At 41.5% G+C, this 19,205-nt stretch overlaps 3 protein-coding genes across 3 annotated transcripts; 1 reads left to right on the top strand and 2 right to left on the bottom strand.

The window, feature by feature from the left end:
* Positions 1 to 10,705: 10,705 nt before the first annotated feature.
* LOC148935261 (uncharacterized) lies at positions 10,706 to 11,402 on the bottom strand. The gene is made up of 2 exons (XM_089082221.1): positions 11,341 to 11,402; positions 10,706 to 11,270 (listed from the first exon to the last, which is right to left on the bottom strand). The coding sequence occupies exons 1-2, from the start codon at positions 11,400 to 11,402 to the stop codon at positions 10,706 to 10,708; spliced, it is 627 nt and encodes a 208-aa protein (XP_088938347.1).
* Positions 11,403 to 12,998: 1,596 nt separating this feature from the next.
* LOC148935262 (uncharacterized) lies at positions 12,999 to 15,783 on the bottom strand. Its single transcript, XM_089082219.1, has one exon. It carries the CDS (start codon positions 15,781 to 15,783, stop codon positions 14,965 to 14,967), a length of 819 nt encoding a protein of 272 aa, XP_088938345.1. The 3' UTR covers positions 12,999 to 14,964.
* A 1,678-nt stretch (positions 15,784 to 17,461) lies between these two features.
* On the top strand, positions 17,462 to 19,092 carry LOC148935263 (uncharacterized). The gene has a single exon (XM_089082220.1). It carries the CDS (start codon positions 17,515 to 17,517, stop codon positions 18,025 to 18,027), a length of 513 nt encoding a protein of 170 aa, XP_088938346.1. The 5' UTR covers positions 17,462 to 17,514; the 3' UTR covers positions 18,028 to 19,092.
* The last annotated feature ends 113 nt before the right edge of the window (positions 19,093 to 19,205 follow it).

A 19,205-nucleotide genomic window follows, 5' to 3' on the forward strand; every position in this document is an offset into this window, starting at 1 on the left:
AAAAACATAATGCAAATAATACAAAAAGACAATGCAAAATTAACACAGTTGTTAACGCGACTGAGAACTATTACACTAGAGACAGCAAACGAGAACTGATAAACGCGATTGGCACAATAAGCAAACGTTATTCGGTACCATTAATGCCGAGGACGAAGAGCATCTCAATGAACAAATACAAATGCTGCAAGAAAACCAACAGACCTTACAGTACGCGACAAAAACTCAGATCAAAATTATCAACGCCACAATCGGGCACATGGATGCATTGGAAAAAACGGTTGGTCATAACAAAACTATACTGCGGAATGTCATGGCACGGATGGAGTTGCAGCTTGCGAAGTATACACAACGCGAGGACATGGACGAAAACTTTTTAATATTGACAATAATGACGGATCTGACAAAAGATGTAGAAAATATAATCGACTATTTGTCACTGACCAAAGACGGGATATTATACGTGCGGCTATTACTGTTGGAAAAGATCGTAACAGAGCTGCGAGAAGCCGCGACTTAATTGACCAAAAGTTTACATTTTCCGTTTACAATACGGATAGAAAACTGGCGTACGATCCAAAAATATATAACGATAAGCGCATATTATAAACCGGATATTTACACGATTATTCGTTTTCCGATAATCGCGTTTCCAACATTTAAACTAATAAAAACTGTATCATTATCGATACGCAACCATGATACTTTCACATTTGTAAAAATTCACCACCTGTTAGTAGCGATAGATAAGAAAAATCATCACTACATATTACCAGACGAAAACGAACTGTAGACATGTATACAAGACGGACAACTGTACACATGCGAACGAGATTTTCCTGTCTATCATATTAACACAAACGCACGCCATGCGAGGTGCAAGTCTATGTAAACGCGCCGGGCCAACTCAATAACTGCGAACAGCGATGCGTAGCGTTTAATACATTATCCCTGTGGATGACATTAACAGAATCACAAGCGTGACTATATTTGATGACAACAAATAAAAAAATAAGTAGTGCGATAAGTCACCGGAGCAACAATTAGAGTTAAGCGACGTGAAAAAACATTAACGGAAAATAAACATTAACGAAAAACTAACAACGCCCGAGATAACATTAGTAACTCAGCGACAACGGCGAACGAAATATATACAGGCACAGTTATCAGACTTCAATTTAACACTCACGCCGCGCGACAGCAGAATTAATCAACCGATAAAAAACATTAAATTACAACCGATAATAAAGAATCCACTCGAACTCGCTAGAGCATATTGAAAGTAAACAAACAGGTAGACGAAAATATGTATACATTCAGAAATAGCCATTTTGTATATCCGATTAGCTTTAGCGGATTAATAGTAATTATAATCATTACCGTTATAATAATTGTAATTGTAAAAAAAAGAAAAACTGCAATAAAGAATCCCCCATCATAACACCAAAGGTTTTCGACGAAGCAATGATGCACTAAGAACAAATGTAACACCAAATGTAAAAATAGATGTAAAAATAAAATAGCAACCCATGTAAAACTTAACTATAAGATTAGCATAAGCATTGCGTACTGCGTCTCGAAATACTATTGTACTATTAGTATAAGCGCTAAGCTAAAAGAAAATTCCCCCTCGTTTTCTTTTTTCAAGGGGGAGGGAGGCAACCTAAATAAAGCAACCCGACCTCGTCCCAAGGATCCTGACTAACCCGAGAATTATGAATTAAGCAATTAAAATATGAAACTAAAATAATAAGAAATAATGCGCGCTCGCGCCAATTGCACTGATGTGCAATTCGGCAAGGACGCTGACTCTGACAACATGTGTCTAAACGCTGACGCACCAAACAACGTTTCGACGCGAGGACGCTGCCTACGCGCCAGGGTTGCGTAACAGCGGATAAAAGAGCGACGAGAGTAATCAGGTGCGGCTCAGAATCAAAGGCGCGGACGTACAAATACCGCGTAGACATTAAAAAAGTGTGATAGTGTATGACAGTTGTGGGTGACTCAGAAATAACGAATACCCAAGTCGATTAAATAAAGTAATTTATTCGACAATCAAAGTGTAGTTGTGACCCTCTTCTCCTCTTCCGACATGCACTCCCGAGTTGCGCCCGAAGCGGCACAACAGGCGCGTGTCCTGCAACTTGTCCGCGCGATCCACGTATTTATAAGAAAAGACATCTTTATGCGTCAACAAGTCAACAAAATCTTCGTTTGATAACGTGGAAAATTCGGAACATAAAATTTTTAATTTCTTTTTCATTAGAAAAGATGCCAATTTATCGAGGTATTTAAAAATTTGTACGAATTGATGAACTGCAGTTGTACGCAATTTCATGAATCTAATTTCTCGGCAGTATCTTTAACATGTTTTGTAAACGAAATGTATTTTTCTTTTGTTATCGGCAGCACGTCGATTCTGCCTTCGAACACTGTAGCTATTTCCATGATGACAAAGTGTGCGTCATAACCGGATAAATTGTGAAATACTACTGAAATGCAATATGAATCTTATAATTTAGATTACAATTTGAATGCGCGGGACTACGGTAACGACCGGTAAAGTGACAATGATTGCGTATCCACGTGTCGTTCGACGCAAATGGTTTTTCACAAATGTGACAACGCGTCGCGCTACGATATGCCTCTCACTGTTCTTTCAATAACGCTTCCATTTCATTGGGGACATTCGCGGATAAAATTTTTGCTCGATGCGCCAAGTCTTCGAGTTGCCAAAATGCAATGCAGTCTCCGCCGCGACGAAATCGATACGCTGATAACGCGACATCGTACGAGCATCGCACGTAGTATCCGATGCTAAATAGTTTGTATTGCCGATAGGTATATGATGCGTCTTTCTTCTCTGTCGGTTCTGTTCGCCGTAGTACGCATTCCAAGTCTGCGTATACGAAAGGAAGTCATTCCTTATTTGTGTGGTTCTTGAATGAGAGCCACTTGTCATCTTCGCTTAGCAATCAGATGGCGCAGTCGTTCGCAATCTATTACATATGACCAATTTTTCAAATGAACTGAAGTAATGTAGACATCTGCAAAAAAAGGAAAACATGATTTTTTTAGTATTAAATGAACAATTTATAAGAGAAATAATGAAATTTTTGTTGAAATAATGAAATTTGTTAAAATGTGTATATGTACCGGTCGCAAAAGTATTTCTTGAATTTTTCTTTGTTTATTTGCGAACTCACGAGGCGGGACAGGTTCTTGATGTACGCAAAATGCCCTGTTGTCGTCGTACGGATTCTGCACGTACAGCAGATTTGCGTGCTTCTCCATTTTCTTATTTCTCAGCCGTATAAGGAAGAATTTCCTTTTCTCTCTCCGTAGATACCGTAGACGTTGATGTCATTGAGATGTTCGAACCTTTTAATTTGATTCAACGTCATCGGAAACGTAATCTTGGAATCTTGGAGATTCAGAACCGACATGTAATGCGGGTACGACGATTTCTGATTTGTATCCTTTTCGGTCGGATGCAGAGCCGCGATCACCGACCACGCATTGTCTCCGGATCATTGATCATCGCTCGTTTTAACATAATTTCCCGCGGTAACTCAATGTAACATCCTGCGTGCATGGGATTATATTTGTTCACGTTTACAGTCAGATTAAGAATTCGCGACAGCGCCCATCCATTGTCGCATTCTTGGAACTCAGTGACGCCAACGTGGGTTCGATGATGTGTTGCTCGTACCATTCGTACAAATTTGACTCGAAAGAGTTTATAGTTTTTCGTGTTTATATTTTTATTGGCATTTATCGTCCGTCACAAACTTGCCGTTGAACGGTGTTCACTTTCACACTATTGTTTCTTTATACAATGTCTCGCACTCGTTCGAGCACTACATCAGAATCTTCCAAAAATCATCGCGGTTCGATATAGTCCACGTTAATCACCGCATCAGTCAATATACGGTTTTCAAACGCCAATCAATCTCACGCCAAACGAGAGATCCATTGTCTCTACTGATGCTCGCGTACTCGCCACCAATGTGCACGAAACATCTTTCTAACTGTACCTTTGCATCCGCAAGTCGCCACTACAGATTGTCTATTTGGTGAGTCGAGAACGCTTAACATGGCTAAGTTCCTCGAGTTCCTCGAGTTGTTCGAGGAACACTCGAGATTGCACTCGTCACATTGCAGCCACGCGAAACACTCTATCAAGATAGCGACCTGGCTGCACTGCTCCAGCAGCTCGCGTTTCACTCGCTCTAATGTTTCAGTCTAGGTGTTCCATTTTTCTCTTATATTCGATTGATTCATTAGACTTCCAAAACATCTACTGTGATCCCGCGCGCCCAATGCCTATTATATATCATCTGCAGTTTCTTTTATCCCTCTGTCTAAACCGGAGCGTCGTCATACGTTTGCAACCGAGTGGCACTTTGTTTATCTATTTGTTTATAGCAGCCGGATTATCGGCGCTTCTCTTAACATGCCGCGATACGTACAATCATCAATGCTGCTTCTTTGTCTAAATCGGAGTATCATCATCATCATCATCATCATCATCATCATCATCATCATCATAGGTCTTCCGAATCACAATTTGTTTATAGCAGCCGGAGTATCGGCGCTTCTCTCTTAACACGTCGCGACACGTACGTCGACTTCTAGAAAAAGTTATCTTATCGTGGCTTTTCCTGGAAAAAATTTAAACATGTCATCGCGATCCTTTGTGAACATGTCGCTACACATGAAATTAATAACAATGATCATGAAATTTGATCACAATGAAATTCCTAGAAAGAGGGAGAGAGGAAGGAGGGGGAGGGAATTAATGGTTTGCCATGTCAAAATTTACGCGGATGCGATCAGTCCTCCATCGAATGATTTGCACGAAAAATACTCCGTTCCATCATTCGTTTATACGAACGATCAACACGCAATGTACTCTGCCAAAGGAAGCAGTGCACCGTACGATGACGAAACAAAAAAGGAACGTAACGCATAAGTTTCAACTGCATTTTATTTTTTTCTATTTTTTTCCAATATTGTGCAATTATATATTTAATTTCCACAGCATTTTGGTAGAGCGTCGCGCGGTGCGCCTACTGAGTAGACGTTACACTCTGACAGCCACGAGTTACAAATTTTTGGAAATTGGAATCAACGTGGAGATCGCTCTGGGAGATCATCGGGGACAGAAACTGATACTATCTCTCGAAACGTGGAAGGGACACTACGAGCAGCGATGGAATATTTATAAATTGCTACGAAACGATTACAAAGACAATTTTATAAGCGTCGGATCGTTAACTATCAGAGTTTGCCTGATGAACGACGTTACACTCGTACATCTTAAATCTTTGAACGTATAACGATGATCGAATCGACATTACGTCGAATATTTGATCTGAATCTACGAATGTATCAATATGACGTTTGATCGACTTGTCAGATTCGTCGATACGATCAATGCCAAGTATACGCGATTCTCCAACATCGCGTTTGTTGTAACAGAGGAAGTATCGAATGCAATACGCGATATCTTCGATAGACGTCAATTCGTCGATTGAGAGCTGTTAGCTTTAATCTTTAGTGTGTAAAAAAATGTGAATAAAAAGTTTCACGTTTAAATGAAAAATATGTTTAATTTGTTTAAAAAATAAAGATATATAATATGCAAAAATATGTATTTAAAAAAATAAAAATATGTATGTGTTTTTTCCTTTTCTCTTGCCAAAATAATTATCCGAAAAAAAATAGTCATAAAATTCGTAATAAGAGAAAGCCGCAACGTTCCGATAATAGAAACTCTTAATGTCTCTTAGCCCGTAACGTTGGCAATTAATACATTGAGGAATTTCCCGTCTACGATGTGATGGTCCAAAAGTGACTTTGCATTATAAAAGAGTTTTAATTTCGTAAATTTGTTTGTTGCTCTAATCAAAGTTATCAACAAAGAACATAGAAAAGGGTTTTTTGGTATTTCTTTTGTTATCAACAAAGAACATAGAAAGGGGTTTTTTGGTATTTCTCTGCCTAATATTCCAGATATTGGTAATCACGTGTCCTTTGCTACAAATTTTAGCTCTTTGGGCTCATCGATGTCAATAGAGAAGTGCATATTTTCCAAAATTACCTTAAAACATCTTTCTTGTTTTGACTTGTACGTATGGAATTCGGTGTTCTTAGGTTGGAACTTGTTTACTATTGTCATGTAGTGCTGAGAAGTTCTAGGTTGGTAATTTAACTTGCTCGTTATTCAATATTTTGATCTCATAGTTATTAAATGAGCAGATAAACAAGGAGGACTCCTATATCCTAAAGAAGGGGATCGTGGGATCCTCCTGCCGATTGGTGAGTTGGAATCTCTTCTAGTGATCGGTGGATTGGGATCCTCCTGGCGGTCGATGTAACAAGTACAAATTGTTGTACGACTCGTCTCGACTATCGACGTACGACATGAACAATCTCTATGGCTGGGCGATGTGCAAGTCTTTACCGTACGAATTTCGGTGGATCGAGGACATTGAAAATCTCGATGTTATGTCGATGCCGCCTGATTCAGTTTCACATCCTGGAGATGGATCTTGAGTATCGATATCTTCACGATGGTCATGCGGATCTTCCGTTCTGTGCGACGCGCGAAAAACCTCTGAAAAAGCGGAACAATAAGCTCGTCACGTTCTACAAGTCGCATTACGTGACACACTATCGTAATCTTCAGCAGTGCGTATGGCATGGTTTACGCTTGACGAGGACTATTACGCTTTGCAATTCGCGCAGTCTCCTTGGTTGCGTACATCGAATTTAATACGGAACGAAGAACTCATACAAACAACGAATTCGAGAGGAATCTGAACAAGTTGATAAACAACATTTTCGATTTTCGATAAAATTATAGAGAACGTACGCGATGACGTAGACGTGAGATTCGTGACGCGATGGGACAGGAGATACGACAAAGAGGATGATCGCGAAACCGAACTTTCACAGTAGGAGCGTCTTCGACGAGAATCTTATGGTCGTCGAGTTGTGCAGACTTGAGTTAAGTTCAACAAACCAATCTACATCAGTATATAAATTCTAGAGATAGACACGGACACCGATAGCTTGATATATCTTCTGAAGTGCGAGAACGTTTACGAAAACATGAAACGGGAGATCGCGAGATTTGATACGAGCGATTACTTCGACGGCGTACGATATATACCACGCGTGAACAAGAAGATTTGATGAAAGACGAGAAGAACAGAGCGATCATGAAATTCATAATAGAGCGAAGAGATGTATCCTCTGAGGATTCTGGGAAAGAGCGATAAAAGGCATCAAGAGGAATACCGTCGCGAGAACGACAATGTTCGAGGACTTCACGCAATGTTTGAACGAATCGTCGCAGCGATCGAGACGTTAGGCATGCATATATTCGATGCTGCACAAAGTCTACACCGTGTCCGAACTGAAAGTAGCTTTGAGTCTGTACGACAATAAACGATATGTGATACCCGATTCCATTAATACTTTACCGTGGGGTCATTATGAGATATCGCTGTAATAAATGTGTGTGTGTGTGTGTGTGTGTGTGTGTGTGTGTGTGTGCGCGTGCGTGCGTGCGTGCGTGCGTGCGTGCGTGCGTGCGTGCGTGCGTGCGTGCGTGTGTGTGTGTGTGTGTGTGTGTGTGTGTGTGTGTGTGTGTGTGTGTGTGTGTGTGTGTGTGTGTGTGTGTGTGTGTGGTATCATGTATTCTAATGTTACATTCATTCAAACGAACACATTATCGGGCGTTACAAACGAACTACTATACTACTGTTACTTATCGGCTTCGGCGACCGGTCGACGACTCACTGTCTGAACCGTATTTCGGCAGTTGCCCGACACGCAAAACGCACGCGGTCGAGGCATGTCAGCTGTACATTTATCCCGTGACAGCGCGCTCTTGATGTTTCCAGAATCTAAACCTCACAATCGGCCATTCTGATTAAGCATCCGTCTTCGGATGCACTCGTTGCATTTTCTTCGTCGGAAAACTCGTCATCATAGGGAATCCAAAGCTTCATATGCTCGGCTACGGTCTGTCTAAATCCCTCATGTTCGCCGACCTTTTCGATGATATATCGAGCATTAGGACCACGTAGGACCTTCGTGATCTGATATGGTCCAAGATATTTCCTCGAAAATTTCAATCCCGGCTTCTGTTGCGTCCTCTTGATCGCAACTAGTTCGTCTCGATTATAACGTTTCGCATCCTTCCCGTTTTTATTGAAGCTTCTCCTATTGTCCTGCTGAACTTTCCTGCTGAATAATATTTACTTACTGTCTTCTAATTTCGTCGCGTTCTTCCTGGAACATCATTATCCATTCGTTTTCGATTATTTCTCTTATCTCCGGATTACTCTTAAGTCTCATGTGTGTTCCAAATATCAAATGAAATGGCGACGTACGAGTGCTTCGCATTGAGATACTTCTGTGCCGCGTCCAAATATTTATGCCATTCTCCCGGGTTCGACGCAGACAACTTCGTTAATAATGAGACGATCGTACGATTCATCCGCTCGATCTGTCCGTTCGCTTTCGGAACGCCGGTGGTCACTAGTACTCGATGTTCTCTTCTTTACAATAATTCTCGAAGTCATGCGACGTAAACGCTGTCTCTTGATCCGAAACAATTCGTCGCGGACTCCCGAAAATGCCTGCTTTTGCAATCGATCCAATACTTTGGCCGTGTTAGTTATCCTTGTAGTATAAAGCCACACGAATTTTGTAAATGCGTCAATTACCATCAAAATGTGATTATAATTCTTCCTTGTTGAGGGCAATGATCCCAAATGGTCAATGTGGTATACATCTAACGGTAAATCTCCCTTCGCAGTAGAATTCAACAAACCCTCTTGCTTGCCCTGTTTTCTCTCTGATAGTATGCAACTTACACAGCTGCGAACAATCCTTTCAACTTTGGAACGCAGGTCCCTGAGTCAATAATCCTTCCTCACGAGAGCCTCCGTCTTGCCTACAGCAAAATGACCGTTCTCATGTGCTCTCCTAATTATCTGCGATTGCATCGCTTTCGGAACGATTAGACGTAAGTCACTGCCTTCGCATTCCTTAAACAGAAGGCTGTTCTTCACAACAAACCCATCCACCCGTCGGCGCTCCGCAGAATCGAAGATATTCTCCAGTTCCGGATCTTCTTGCTAAGCCTTTCTCAACCGCGCGATGAAACCGTTCTCCTCCTCGTCCAACAGCATACACACGGGGAGGGGATTACGGCTGAGAGCATCCACATGCATCATACTTCTGCCTGGTCGATGCTCAATCTCGTATCGGAACTCCCTCACCAACAACGCCCATCTCGCACAAGTCTCTTTTATTCATTGTCATAACAAACGCTTGACAATCCGTCACAATTTTAAATTGTATCTCTAATAAATACACTCTAAATTTTTTCAGGGATTTCACTATTCCAGCACTCGAGCTCGTAGCTGGTGCACCGCGTTTCCGCAGGTGAAGTTTTGCCGCTCGCATAGTACACTGGATGCAGCGCACCGTCCTCGCTATCTCACTGTAACAAAATCGAGCCGTATCCATATACATATGCATCCGTATGCAACTCCGTATACGCTCTTACATTATACAGTCGCAAAACAGGCTGACTACTTAATATCGCTTTCAATTATTGAAACGTCTCCCGCCTCCTTCGCAGCAAATTGAAATTCTACATTCTCTTTCAGTAGATTTGTTAAGAGCCGTGCAATCAGAGAATATTCGGGTATAAATTTACGGGTATAAAATACCCCGTCAAGCCCAGAAAACTCTGAACTTGCTTGACTTTCGTGGGTTCCGAAAACTTCATTACAGCATTGGTTTTATTTTCCGATGGACGAATACGTCCTTTCTTCACTATGTACCCCAGATATTCCACCTCTTCCTGCGGAAAACGACACTTTTCCCAATTTATCAACAATCCACATTCGCTCACCATACGCAATACCAGCTCGAGGCTCAGTAGGCCGTTCGCATGATCAATCGATGGTATGAATAGATATACTAGGCCGGTTCTAACCCAGGAGCTCCGAGCGAGGTGCGGGTGTGCGGGGTACTCGGGGACGTGGGGGTAAAGGAGAGGGGGTAACTGGTAGGCACGGGGAAGGGGAAATGCTTTGTCGATGGTCCTTTGGAATGTACTTTTAAGTGGGAAGGGGGGGAGAGGGGGTCTTTTTTTGTCTAGGAAGAGCTGCTAGAAAAGATATTTTTTGTAGAAATTGACGTAGGAAAAAAAGGAAAAAAAAAGCGCCGTTATTCTGGCTATAATAAATGTACATGTCGCAACATGTTCATTTCGAAAATCTCGAAATCCGAAAAATCCGTTATTCAATGAAAATAATGTATTAGTCGATAAATGGACACTTTTCCTTAATTTTTTTCTTGTTTTTTAATAATAAATACTGAATGTGCTCATTTCTATTTGATCAAGTTCTCATAGTAGGAAACAATAAATTTTTATGACGACGTGGAAAATGGGAAACTACAAAAAAGTGAATTATAGAAAATGAAATGAATTCAATAAGAAAAAAGATATTACCCTTTTTTTATTGATGTTTTTTATTGATTATACCAATAAATAATATCTTATTATAACTGAAATATTATTTTATTTTAAGATATAGGGAAATTTGTTTTGATTGAAATTATATTTTTAAACGTGAAAACGTTTTTATTCACATTTTTATTATATCTTTTATGTCTTTTTTTCATACATACTAAAAACTAAAGCTAACAATTCGCAATTGACGAGTTGATGCCTATCGAAGATATCGCTATCGCGTGTCACGTATGGTACCTCCTTTGTTATAATAGACGCAATGTTGGAGAATCGCGTATACTTTTCATCGATCGTATCAACGAGTCTGTCTAGTTGATTGAACGTTATATTAATACATTCGGCGAGATTAAACATACGGCGTAGCGTCGATTCGACCATCATAATGCGTACGTTTGAAGATTCAAGACATACGAGTGTAACGTTGTTCATCATACAAACTCGGACTGTTAACGGTCCGATGCTTATAAAATTGTCTTTGTAATTGTTTCGTAGCAATTTGTAGATATTCCATTGCTGTTCATGGAGTCCTTTCCATGTTTCGAGAGACAGTATCAGCTCTTGTCCTCGATGATCTCCTAGGACGATCTCCACGTAGTTCGGTGGACCAACATTAATTCCAATTTCCAGAAACTTAAAGCCCGTAGCCGTCAGGTTGTAACGTCTGCTCATCAAGCGCACCGCGCGAGGCTCCATCGAAATGCTGTGTAACAGAAATTAAGTAACATATTGCGTAATGTTGCAAAAAGAAAAAAAGAAAATGTCGAACTTACGCGTTACGTTCCTTCTTCGTTTCACCATCGTACAGTGCACTGCTTCCTTTGGCGGAGTACATTACGTGTGGATCGTTTGTACAAACGAATGACGGAGGACTAATCGCACCTGCGTAAATTTTGACACGGCAGAGCGTCAATCTCCCCTTCCTCTCTTTTGAAAGATAGAGTGGACAAAAAATCCAATGACCTCGCTGAATGACAATACTCTATTATGATAGTATTTCATTGAATAGGCGTGTTATAGTGGTCAAGAAAAAGACAAAGAATCGTACAATTGCAGATAGCACATCGAGAACGAGTTTACTGTTATAGTGATTATAAACTGAAGGAGAAAAAGATTGCGTCATTATCAATTAATTATAAAATTTTTATTTCAAGAAAAAACCTAATCAGCTATAAAAAATATGTAAAGAGAAAAAAAGAAAATGTGAATAAAAAGTTTCACGCTTCAATCATAACGCAATTTCTTTGTCATCGATGAGTCGATCGAACGTTATATTGAAAAAATGTATAGGATCGTTAGAATATTAGGTAATCATCAATGTAACAGCGGGGAAAAGGAACAAAAGAAAATATATTATATGTTATATATGTTTATTTAAGATCATCTGCCCACCAATTAAACAATTTAAATACATTTTGTAACGCGCAATTGGTATAATGATATCCAAATCGTATAGAATTATCAGCATTTAGATTACTTAAAGAATCTATGTCTTCATAATCCACATCCAGGGTTTCGATGTACACGCGCTCTCATCGTCCAGAAGCAAATTCCGCAATCATTTTCGTTTTTCGTGTCCCTTGACATATATGACAGCATCATCATCGTCGTCGTCGTCGTTATCTTCTTTCATACCATGCACAGCTTTCGTAATCAAACTTTTAGCTTCGCTGTACGGAATCGTTCCGTCGTTCCATCGCAGTCTATGATGATGACGTATCACCCAGCGTGCGCGAGATTTGTCGGCACTTGCCAGGAAATGCCACGGTATAGGGCTTGCGAAAATGTAATGAGAGAGAACGGTCCGTTCTTTGAGAGCAGCAAACTCTTTTACGACAAACTGTCCTTCAACGAGGAAACCTTGCAGGTCTACGAACGTTGGCACAGACATGACTGTCGAGAAGAAGACTGCGATCGATTTCGATGTATAGATTTTATTGTCTCTCATATACCAGCGATGCTCTTAGGTGATCTTGCGTACAACATTGGTCAACGAGTTGTACTGAACCACGCGATCGTGTATAATGAGACAGTACGCGGTGGTATTCATCGGTACGTTCTCCTTAGTCTCAAATTCCAATCTCACATCCACGGTTGCGCTCTTGACTGATTCGTTTTGTCGAGAACAATCGATGATGACGAATGGACCGTAACGTAGAAAAGACGTGAGGGTAAGACTTGGCTCGAGATACTCGTATCCGTAGTAGTTTTTGCAGAAACGCGCGTATGTTTCGTACAACACAAACCATCTGTTTTTTTCGAAATCCAGATTCATATCATCGTACGGACATAACATTCTGAGTTCAGATAGAGTTTTACGTTGGTCAAGTTGCAGTCGTCGAATCGGCTCGTGTCCTCGGTCATGATGTTCTTTCGGCCTGTTTGCAAAGCGAAGATGACATATCGCGGCTTCTCCAGCTGAGTAGCGGTCTTGATGGTCCACGAATACTTGGTTGTACGCTGTAACAGCGGAAATTCGCACAGATCCCACGAGCGAAAAGCCATGCTCAAGTATCGTCCGCTCTCCAAAGTGCGCAGCATCGATAGTTTTGTTATCTCGTTCAATAACACGTGCGGCATTCGCCATTGTATCTTGAATAAGTCGATCACGGGATCCAATGCCGAATTTCCCATCAGGCAATCGTTGTCATTGCGCGATTGTATTAAGATCAACTCATGACGAGCGTTGATTACCACGCGTCTGTAATCCTCGCAGAATCCCAATAGTACGTAGAGAGGTATGCAAAAGTTAAAATATCCATCCGCGTTGGTACACGCATCCCAGCTAGCATTTCTCAGAATCACGCTTCTCTCGGATGACGTTGTTACGTAGTATTTGAGCGCGCTAGTTATGCCCACGTTTCTATTGCGATCAATCTCCACGCCATCGAGCTCGAATCTCATCGAACATGAACGCCACAAAATTATTTCCCAACATCACATCAGATCCGTCGACAACATTTTTCTTCGTTAATTTTCCCTCGATATATAGAAAGCTTTCGTACGGCAATGTGTACAGATCCTGTTGCTGTATGGGTATTCTTATCTCATCACTGTACCCAAACGTTGTATTGGCGAACGGTTATACGTATGAGTTTCAATCTTGAAGATGCGATCATCGAAGATTGGCTCGTCTTCGATGTTTAGGATGTCAGTCATCTCACAAGTTGCGCACCGCGAATCCTAAAGCTTGTAAAAATTTAACGTTCGATACGTTGAGTTTCTTTCTCTTTTTGATGCAACCGGATGAGCGAGTATTGTCGATTGGTGTTTTCTTTATAAAAGATGCGTTATCTCTCTGAGCGTGCTTCGCTTCGTTCAACACGAGCATCCCAAATGTCGCGCTCGCGTTATCGCCGTCGCCGTCGTACGTGCAATCTGATAGTGATCTCTTCTCCTCTGAAATCGAGCAATCGTCCGTTCTGGTCAACAATGCGTATCGTTAGCTCCGTAATGCTCCATACGATGACTGGCAAGTAAATGATTTGCATCGGCCTTTCCGATATCTTATATCCTCGTGGCACGCTCGGCGAAAATTCATGTATCGTGTGCACACTTTTGTCGTTGTTATACGCGCCCGCGGTCACATTGCACTCTACACGGATAATGTTTATATTCATTATGTTGATTGACATGTTCGATTTATACCACTTTCGCGGTTGCAATATACGCTTTGACGAGAAACCAAGCAGCGATCCAATGTTATTGGGCTTGTTAAAGTTTATTCTGTAATCACATTTAATCTCACACCTCATCGTGTTGTAATTTGCGCGGAACACTATCGGGTATTCACCAATGTCATCATCGCCGCGCGCGGTGTCACCGGCGTTACCATCGGATGTGTCACGTTGCGGATGTTTTCATAAAATCTCACGTTTCAAAAATTCATTTATGGCTTGCAGTTCGTACGATCCCTCGGGAATCGTAATTTCTGCGTCGTCTTTGTCAAAATAAAATTTGTTGTTCGAAACGTTTACATTCGGTATCGTGTGATAAGTCTCCAAAATTGTTAGACCAAGCTCGTAGTCATCGTCGTTCAAATCTATGGCTGGAAAGTAGTTTGCCGTGAGAACGCTGCTCTTCCCGCTTAACGTAAGCGTCAGCGACATAATGGAAAAGCGTTCAATGAATACTGAAACGTCGCGGCATTTTGTCAGACTTTATAAATTCATGCGCGTCGACCGTTTGGAGAAACCACAAACACAGCTGTCCGCAGACGCTATGTTCATACGTCTGATAGGACGTTCGATTGTACTCTATCATAACATTGTCTCCGAAATATCGTACCAGTTCCTTCGGCGGTCGAAGATTACCGAAACTGTCGAAATATATAACACGATCGTTTCTCTTTGCGTATGCTACCCAAAGAGTGCCGAGACCCATCGTGTCATCCAGATTTACGACACCGCTCTCTTTTCGACGCGCGCCGCTAATTGGTAATGCGTCACGCATGAAAACGCCTCTATGGCCTCTAAGTATGGTATGCGCATACGCTTCGCCAGCTGGTCCAATTGTACGTTGGTAGTTACACCCGTAAGTATTTTTATTGTCTCTTTGACGTTTTTTTTTCTTTTTTTTTTTTTCGCTGTTACACCTCGTCCGCCTTTGTACGGAGCGAGATATAGTCCCCGTTCGTATTTGTACGGAGCAAGATACAATCCCTGTCCGCGCGTTTCCATTGCGCGATTGTGACGTTGTAGTTCCTCGAGCAGACGTTGTATGGCTTTCTTGTCGTTTACCGCTTCCGCCACGCTGGCCGCTCCGCCAATCATGGAACCGAGCGCGCCCAACATTGGCAGAATCGGTAATATGCCGTCTCGTTTCGCCGTTGGAAGTATTCGTTTTTTTTTTGTTTTCGCTTTCATACTCATGCCGATCTTGGTCTTGGCTTTCATCGCTGCCCAAACAGTTGTAGCGGCAGCTTTTTCGCCCAAATTCGAATCTCTCGCAATGACGCGTCCTAGGGCTTTATCGGCGAGTATCTTATCCGCCGCGTGTCTATCGGTGAGATCGTTGCTCCGAGAATACGCAATGTCGTATTCACGGCACGCCGCGTCTAGTAGATTTATGCCCGTTTCACCTCTGGCTAATCGCTTTTTCAGCCGAGTACCCGGACCGCAAAACTGATAGCCAGGAATATGTAACTCGAAAGGTAGCGCATTTATCGCTCGATTGAGCAGTCCTCCAACGCAGCCTTTGTTCGTTGCTGCTGACATATGTTACAATCCTTTATCTTCGGTGCGGGGCCGTCTATATGCGTGCGTTGCCACGATTGATTATAATGCTCGATGCAGCGACGATAGATTTGAACCTCCAAATCCGCTTTTATATGCTCCGGAAGTTTGTCCCACACGTGGTCGATATAGTCACCACATATATGTAACAATATGATCTTCGGTATATATTGCAACTGTTCAGCGCGCAAATCCCAAATATCAAATAGATGCGATAGCGTGAGATACATTTTTGCTACTAAGCGAATCGCGGTTTCGCGCGCCTATAAATAGGCGTTCAATCAAAGCCTAGATAACGCAGTGTGAACATGAAATTCGTGCGGTACCTGCAGACGATACACGTCGTGAACTACGACGAGAAAGCGCAAATGATGGGAGACATCGCGACAAAGCGTAAGCATGGTGAAATACTACCGAGTACTATACGCGCGATTATTTGCGGTCCATCGAATTGCGGTAAAATCAACGTTCTCATAAGTTTGCTCGAGAGTCCGCACGGTGTACGTTTCGAGAACGTGTACGTGTATTCGAAGTCATTGCAACAACCAAAATATCGATATCTCGAAACTTTGTTGGCATCGATCGACGAAATCGACTATTTTACGTTTTCCAACAACAGTGACGTCATTCCACCGAACGAGGCACAATTCGATCCCAATTCGATCTCCGTTTTCGACGACATTGCATGTGATAAGCAAGATGTGATGAGAGAGTATTTCACGATGGGTCGTCACTCGAACGTCGACTGCTTCTATCTCTGTCAGACGTATGCGAAGATACCTAAACATCTGATACGCGACAATGCGAACTTGCTGATTTTATTTAAACAGAATGGTACCAACTTGAAACATGTTATTTACAACGATCATGTGAATACTGACATGTCGTATGATGAATTCTGTGCGTTATGTCGCGATTGTTGGCGGCGCGAGTATGGATTCCTAGTGATAGACAAAGACAGTCCGCTTGTGAACGGGCGGTACAGAAAAGAATTTAACACGTTCGCGGTACCATAATGTGGTTAGTCGATGTTGATACGTCAATTAGGCAACATGAATAACATCAAAGATCGCAAGAAAATAGCAAAACAGATTGCGAAAACGAGCGATTCGATTCACAAAAAATCGCGTTTTGAAAACTATTAAAATAGATGAAGATGTAGCGTTGGAGAGACGCTTCAAACCCATCGTCGAACCTCTAAAACAGATCGTCGAGGAAACACATCCAATTAAAAAAGTAGCCAATGTTGCAAAGGATATCAGTATTAAGAAAAAAAAGAAACGTGAAGACAGCGATGACGATGACGATACTACTACTACTACTACTACTACTACTACTACTACTACTAACAGGAATTCGTATTGGACGGATGTTGGATGGTTGAAATTATCGCCGCAATCTAAAAAGCGTACAAAACAATTGAATAACGCGTCAGATTCATTCACGTTTGATTCTACATCGATAGAACCATCAAAAGAACTATCGAAAATACCGCTATTCGTGCAAAATGAAAATATTTTTGAAACGAAAGACGTTAGTGAACCGTCACTCGAAACAACCATCAAACAGAATCTGCAAACGCATGAAAGTCGTGAGACGCTTAATGGTTAGCTAGGACCATTGGGACGAAAGTACGTGGGCCTTCTTCTCGGTGACGACATAGATAAAGCGATCGATAATGTGTGCGGTATCTATTTCGACAAAAGTGATACAATGCTCGGTGACAAAAAGTTTGACGTTGACAAAAATGACTCCATAATCATAGACAATGTGAAATATAATGGTACACCAGGATTATACGAATTGATCTTCAAGAGACTTTCCGATGAAGCTATATTTACCGAAGATGACAAACAAATAATATATAAAAGTATAATATTAACAACGTATAAAGGTATACTATTAACAACGAATGCTTATAGACGTGGTCACAGCGCCCACAATCCCATCATGGGCAACAAGGGATACAAGTACATTAATATCATCGCTCCGTTCGTATCTACATATAAAAGAAGCAATAAAAGGGATGCAGGCATGAATAATATATCATCTACCATGAAGTTAAATGACAACAAGATCGATTACGTGCATTGGGACGATCCCAACCAACTGGTGGATCGACTTCGATTATTCGATGCTTCGCACCGAGCTGGTCACAACGCTCACGACAGCGAGATGCTGTCGATCATCGAGGAACTTCGCGAAGCCGGCATTATTATAAATTAAATCGCGTGTCGACGAAACGAGCCAGTCGATTGACGTCAGTGAGGAAAAAACTTTAATTGTAATATATCTTATTTACACGCATTAATATCAAACATCATCGAAACATGAGATCGTCAAAATCCGATGGATGTGAAAAAAATATTAACTCCGTAAGGCGACGACTCGTCGAGGAATTGCACGCTCCAGCCAGAAGAAATTTTCCACGAAGACGTATCATAATTCGGGGGTACGACGATCTGTGGCAAGCTGATATCGTCGACATGCGCCCATATTCGAATTTCAACAGAGGTCATCATTACATACTCACCGTTATCGATGCGTTGAGCAAATATGCCTGGGCCGTACCACTCAAAAGCAAGATCGGAAGCGAGACGGCTAACGCTATCGCCGAGATAATTCGAGAGAGCGGAAGATGCCCGAGAAATTTGCAAACAGATAACGGGGAAGGAGTTTTACAATGCCGACGTGCAGAAACTCTTGAAAAAACATAGCGTTAATCATTATTCCACGTATTCGATATTGAAGGCATCGATCATCGAACGGTTCAATCGCACACTTAAAAACGACATGTGGAAGATGTTTATATTTAATGGTACTTACAAGTGGGTCGACGCGCTGCCGCGCCTCGTGTTAGATTACAACGCGCGCAAACATCGTACTATTGGCATGCGACCCATTGACGTAATTCCCGCGATTGCTAAAAAACTCTTGGGCACGGTGTACAGCGCGATAAAGATCATAGGTCCAGCAAAATTCAAAGTAGGCGAATCGGTACGCGTGAGCAAGTACAAGACAGTTTTCGAAAAAGGTTACACGCCAAATTGGACCACCGAGGTGTTTAAGATCGTTATAGTGCTGCGTACTAATCCCGTAACTTATCTATTCGAAGACTATCGCGGAGAATTCGTTGCTGGAGCGTTCTACGAGCACAAGTTGCATCGCGCGACTCGTCCGGATGTGTATCTCGTGGAGAAAGTACTGCGTACACACGTACATAAATACATACGTACATACATACATACATATGTACATAAACTACAAGTATGTATATACATACGTACATATGTATATGCATACATACATATATACATACGTACATTACATACTGTACATATGTACATACGTATATATAAACTATAAGAAATACGTGCATATGTACATATATATATATATAAAAC

Source organism: Pogonomyrmex barbatus, unplaced genomic scaffold (assembly GCF_055798465.1).
Source record: "Pogonomyrmex barbatus isolate J1 unplaced genomic scaffold, ASM5579846v1 scaffold5, whole genome shotgun sequence".
Classification (NCBI taxonomy): domain Eukaryota; kingdom Metazoa; phylum Arthropoda; class Insecta; order Hymenoptera; family Formicidae; genus Pogonomyrmex; species Pogonomyrmex barbatus.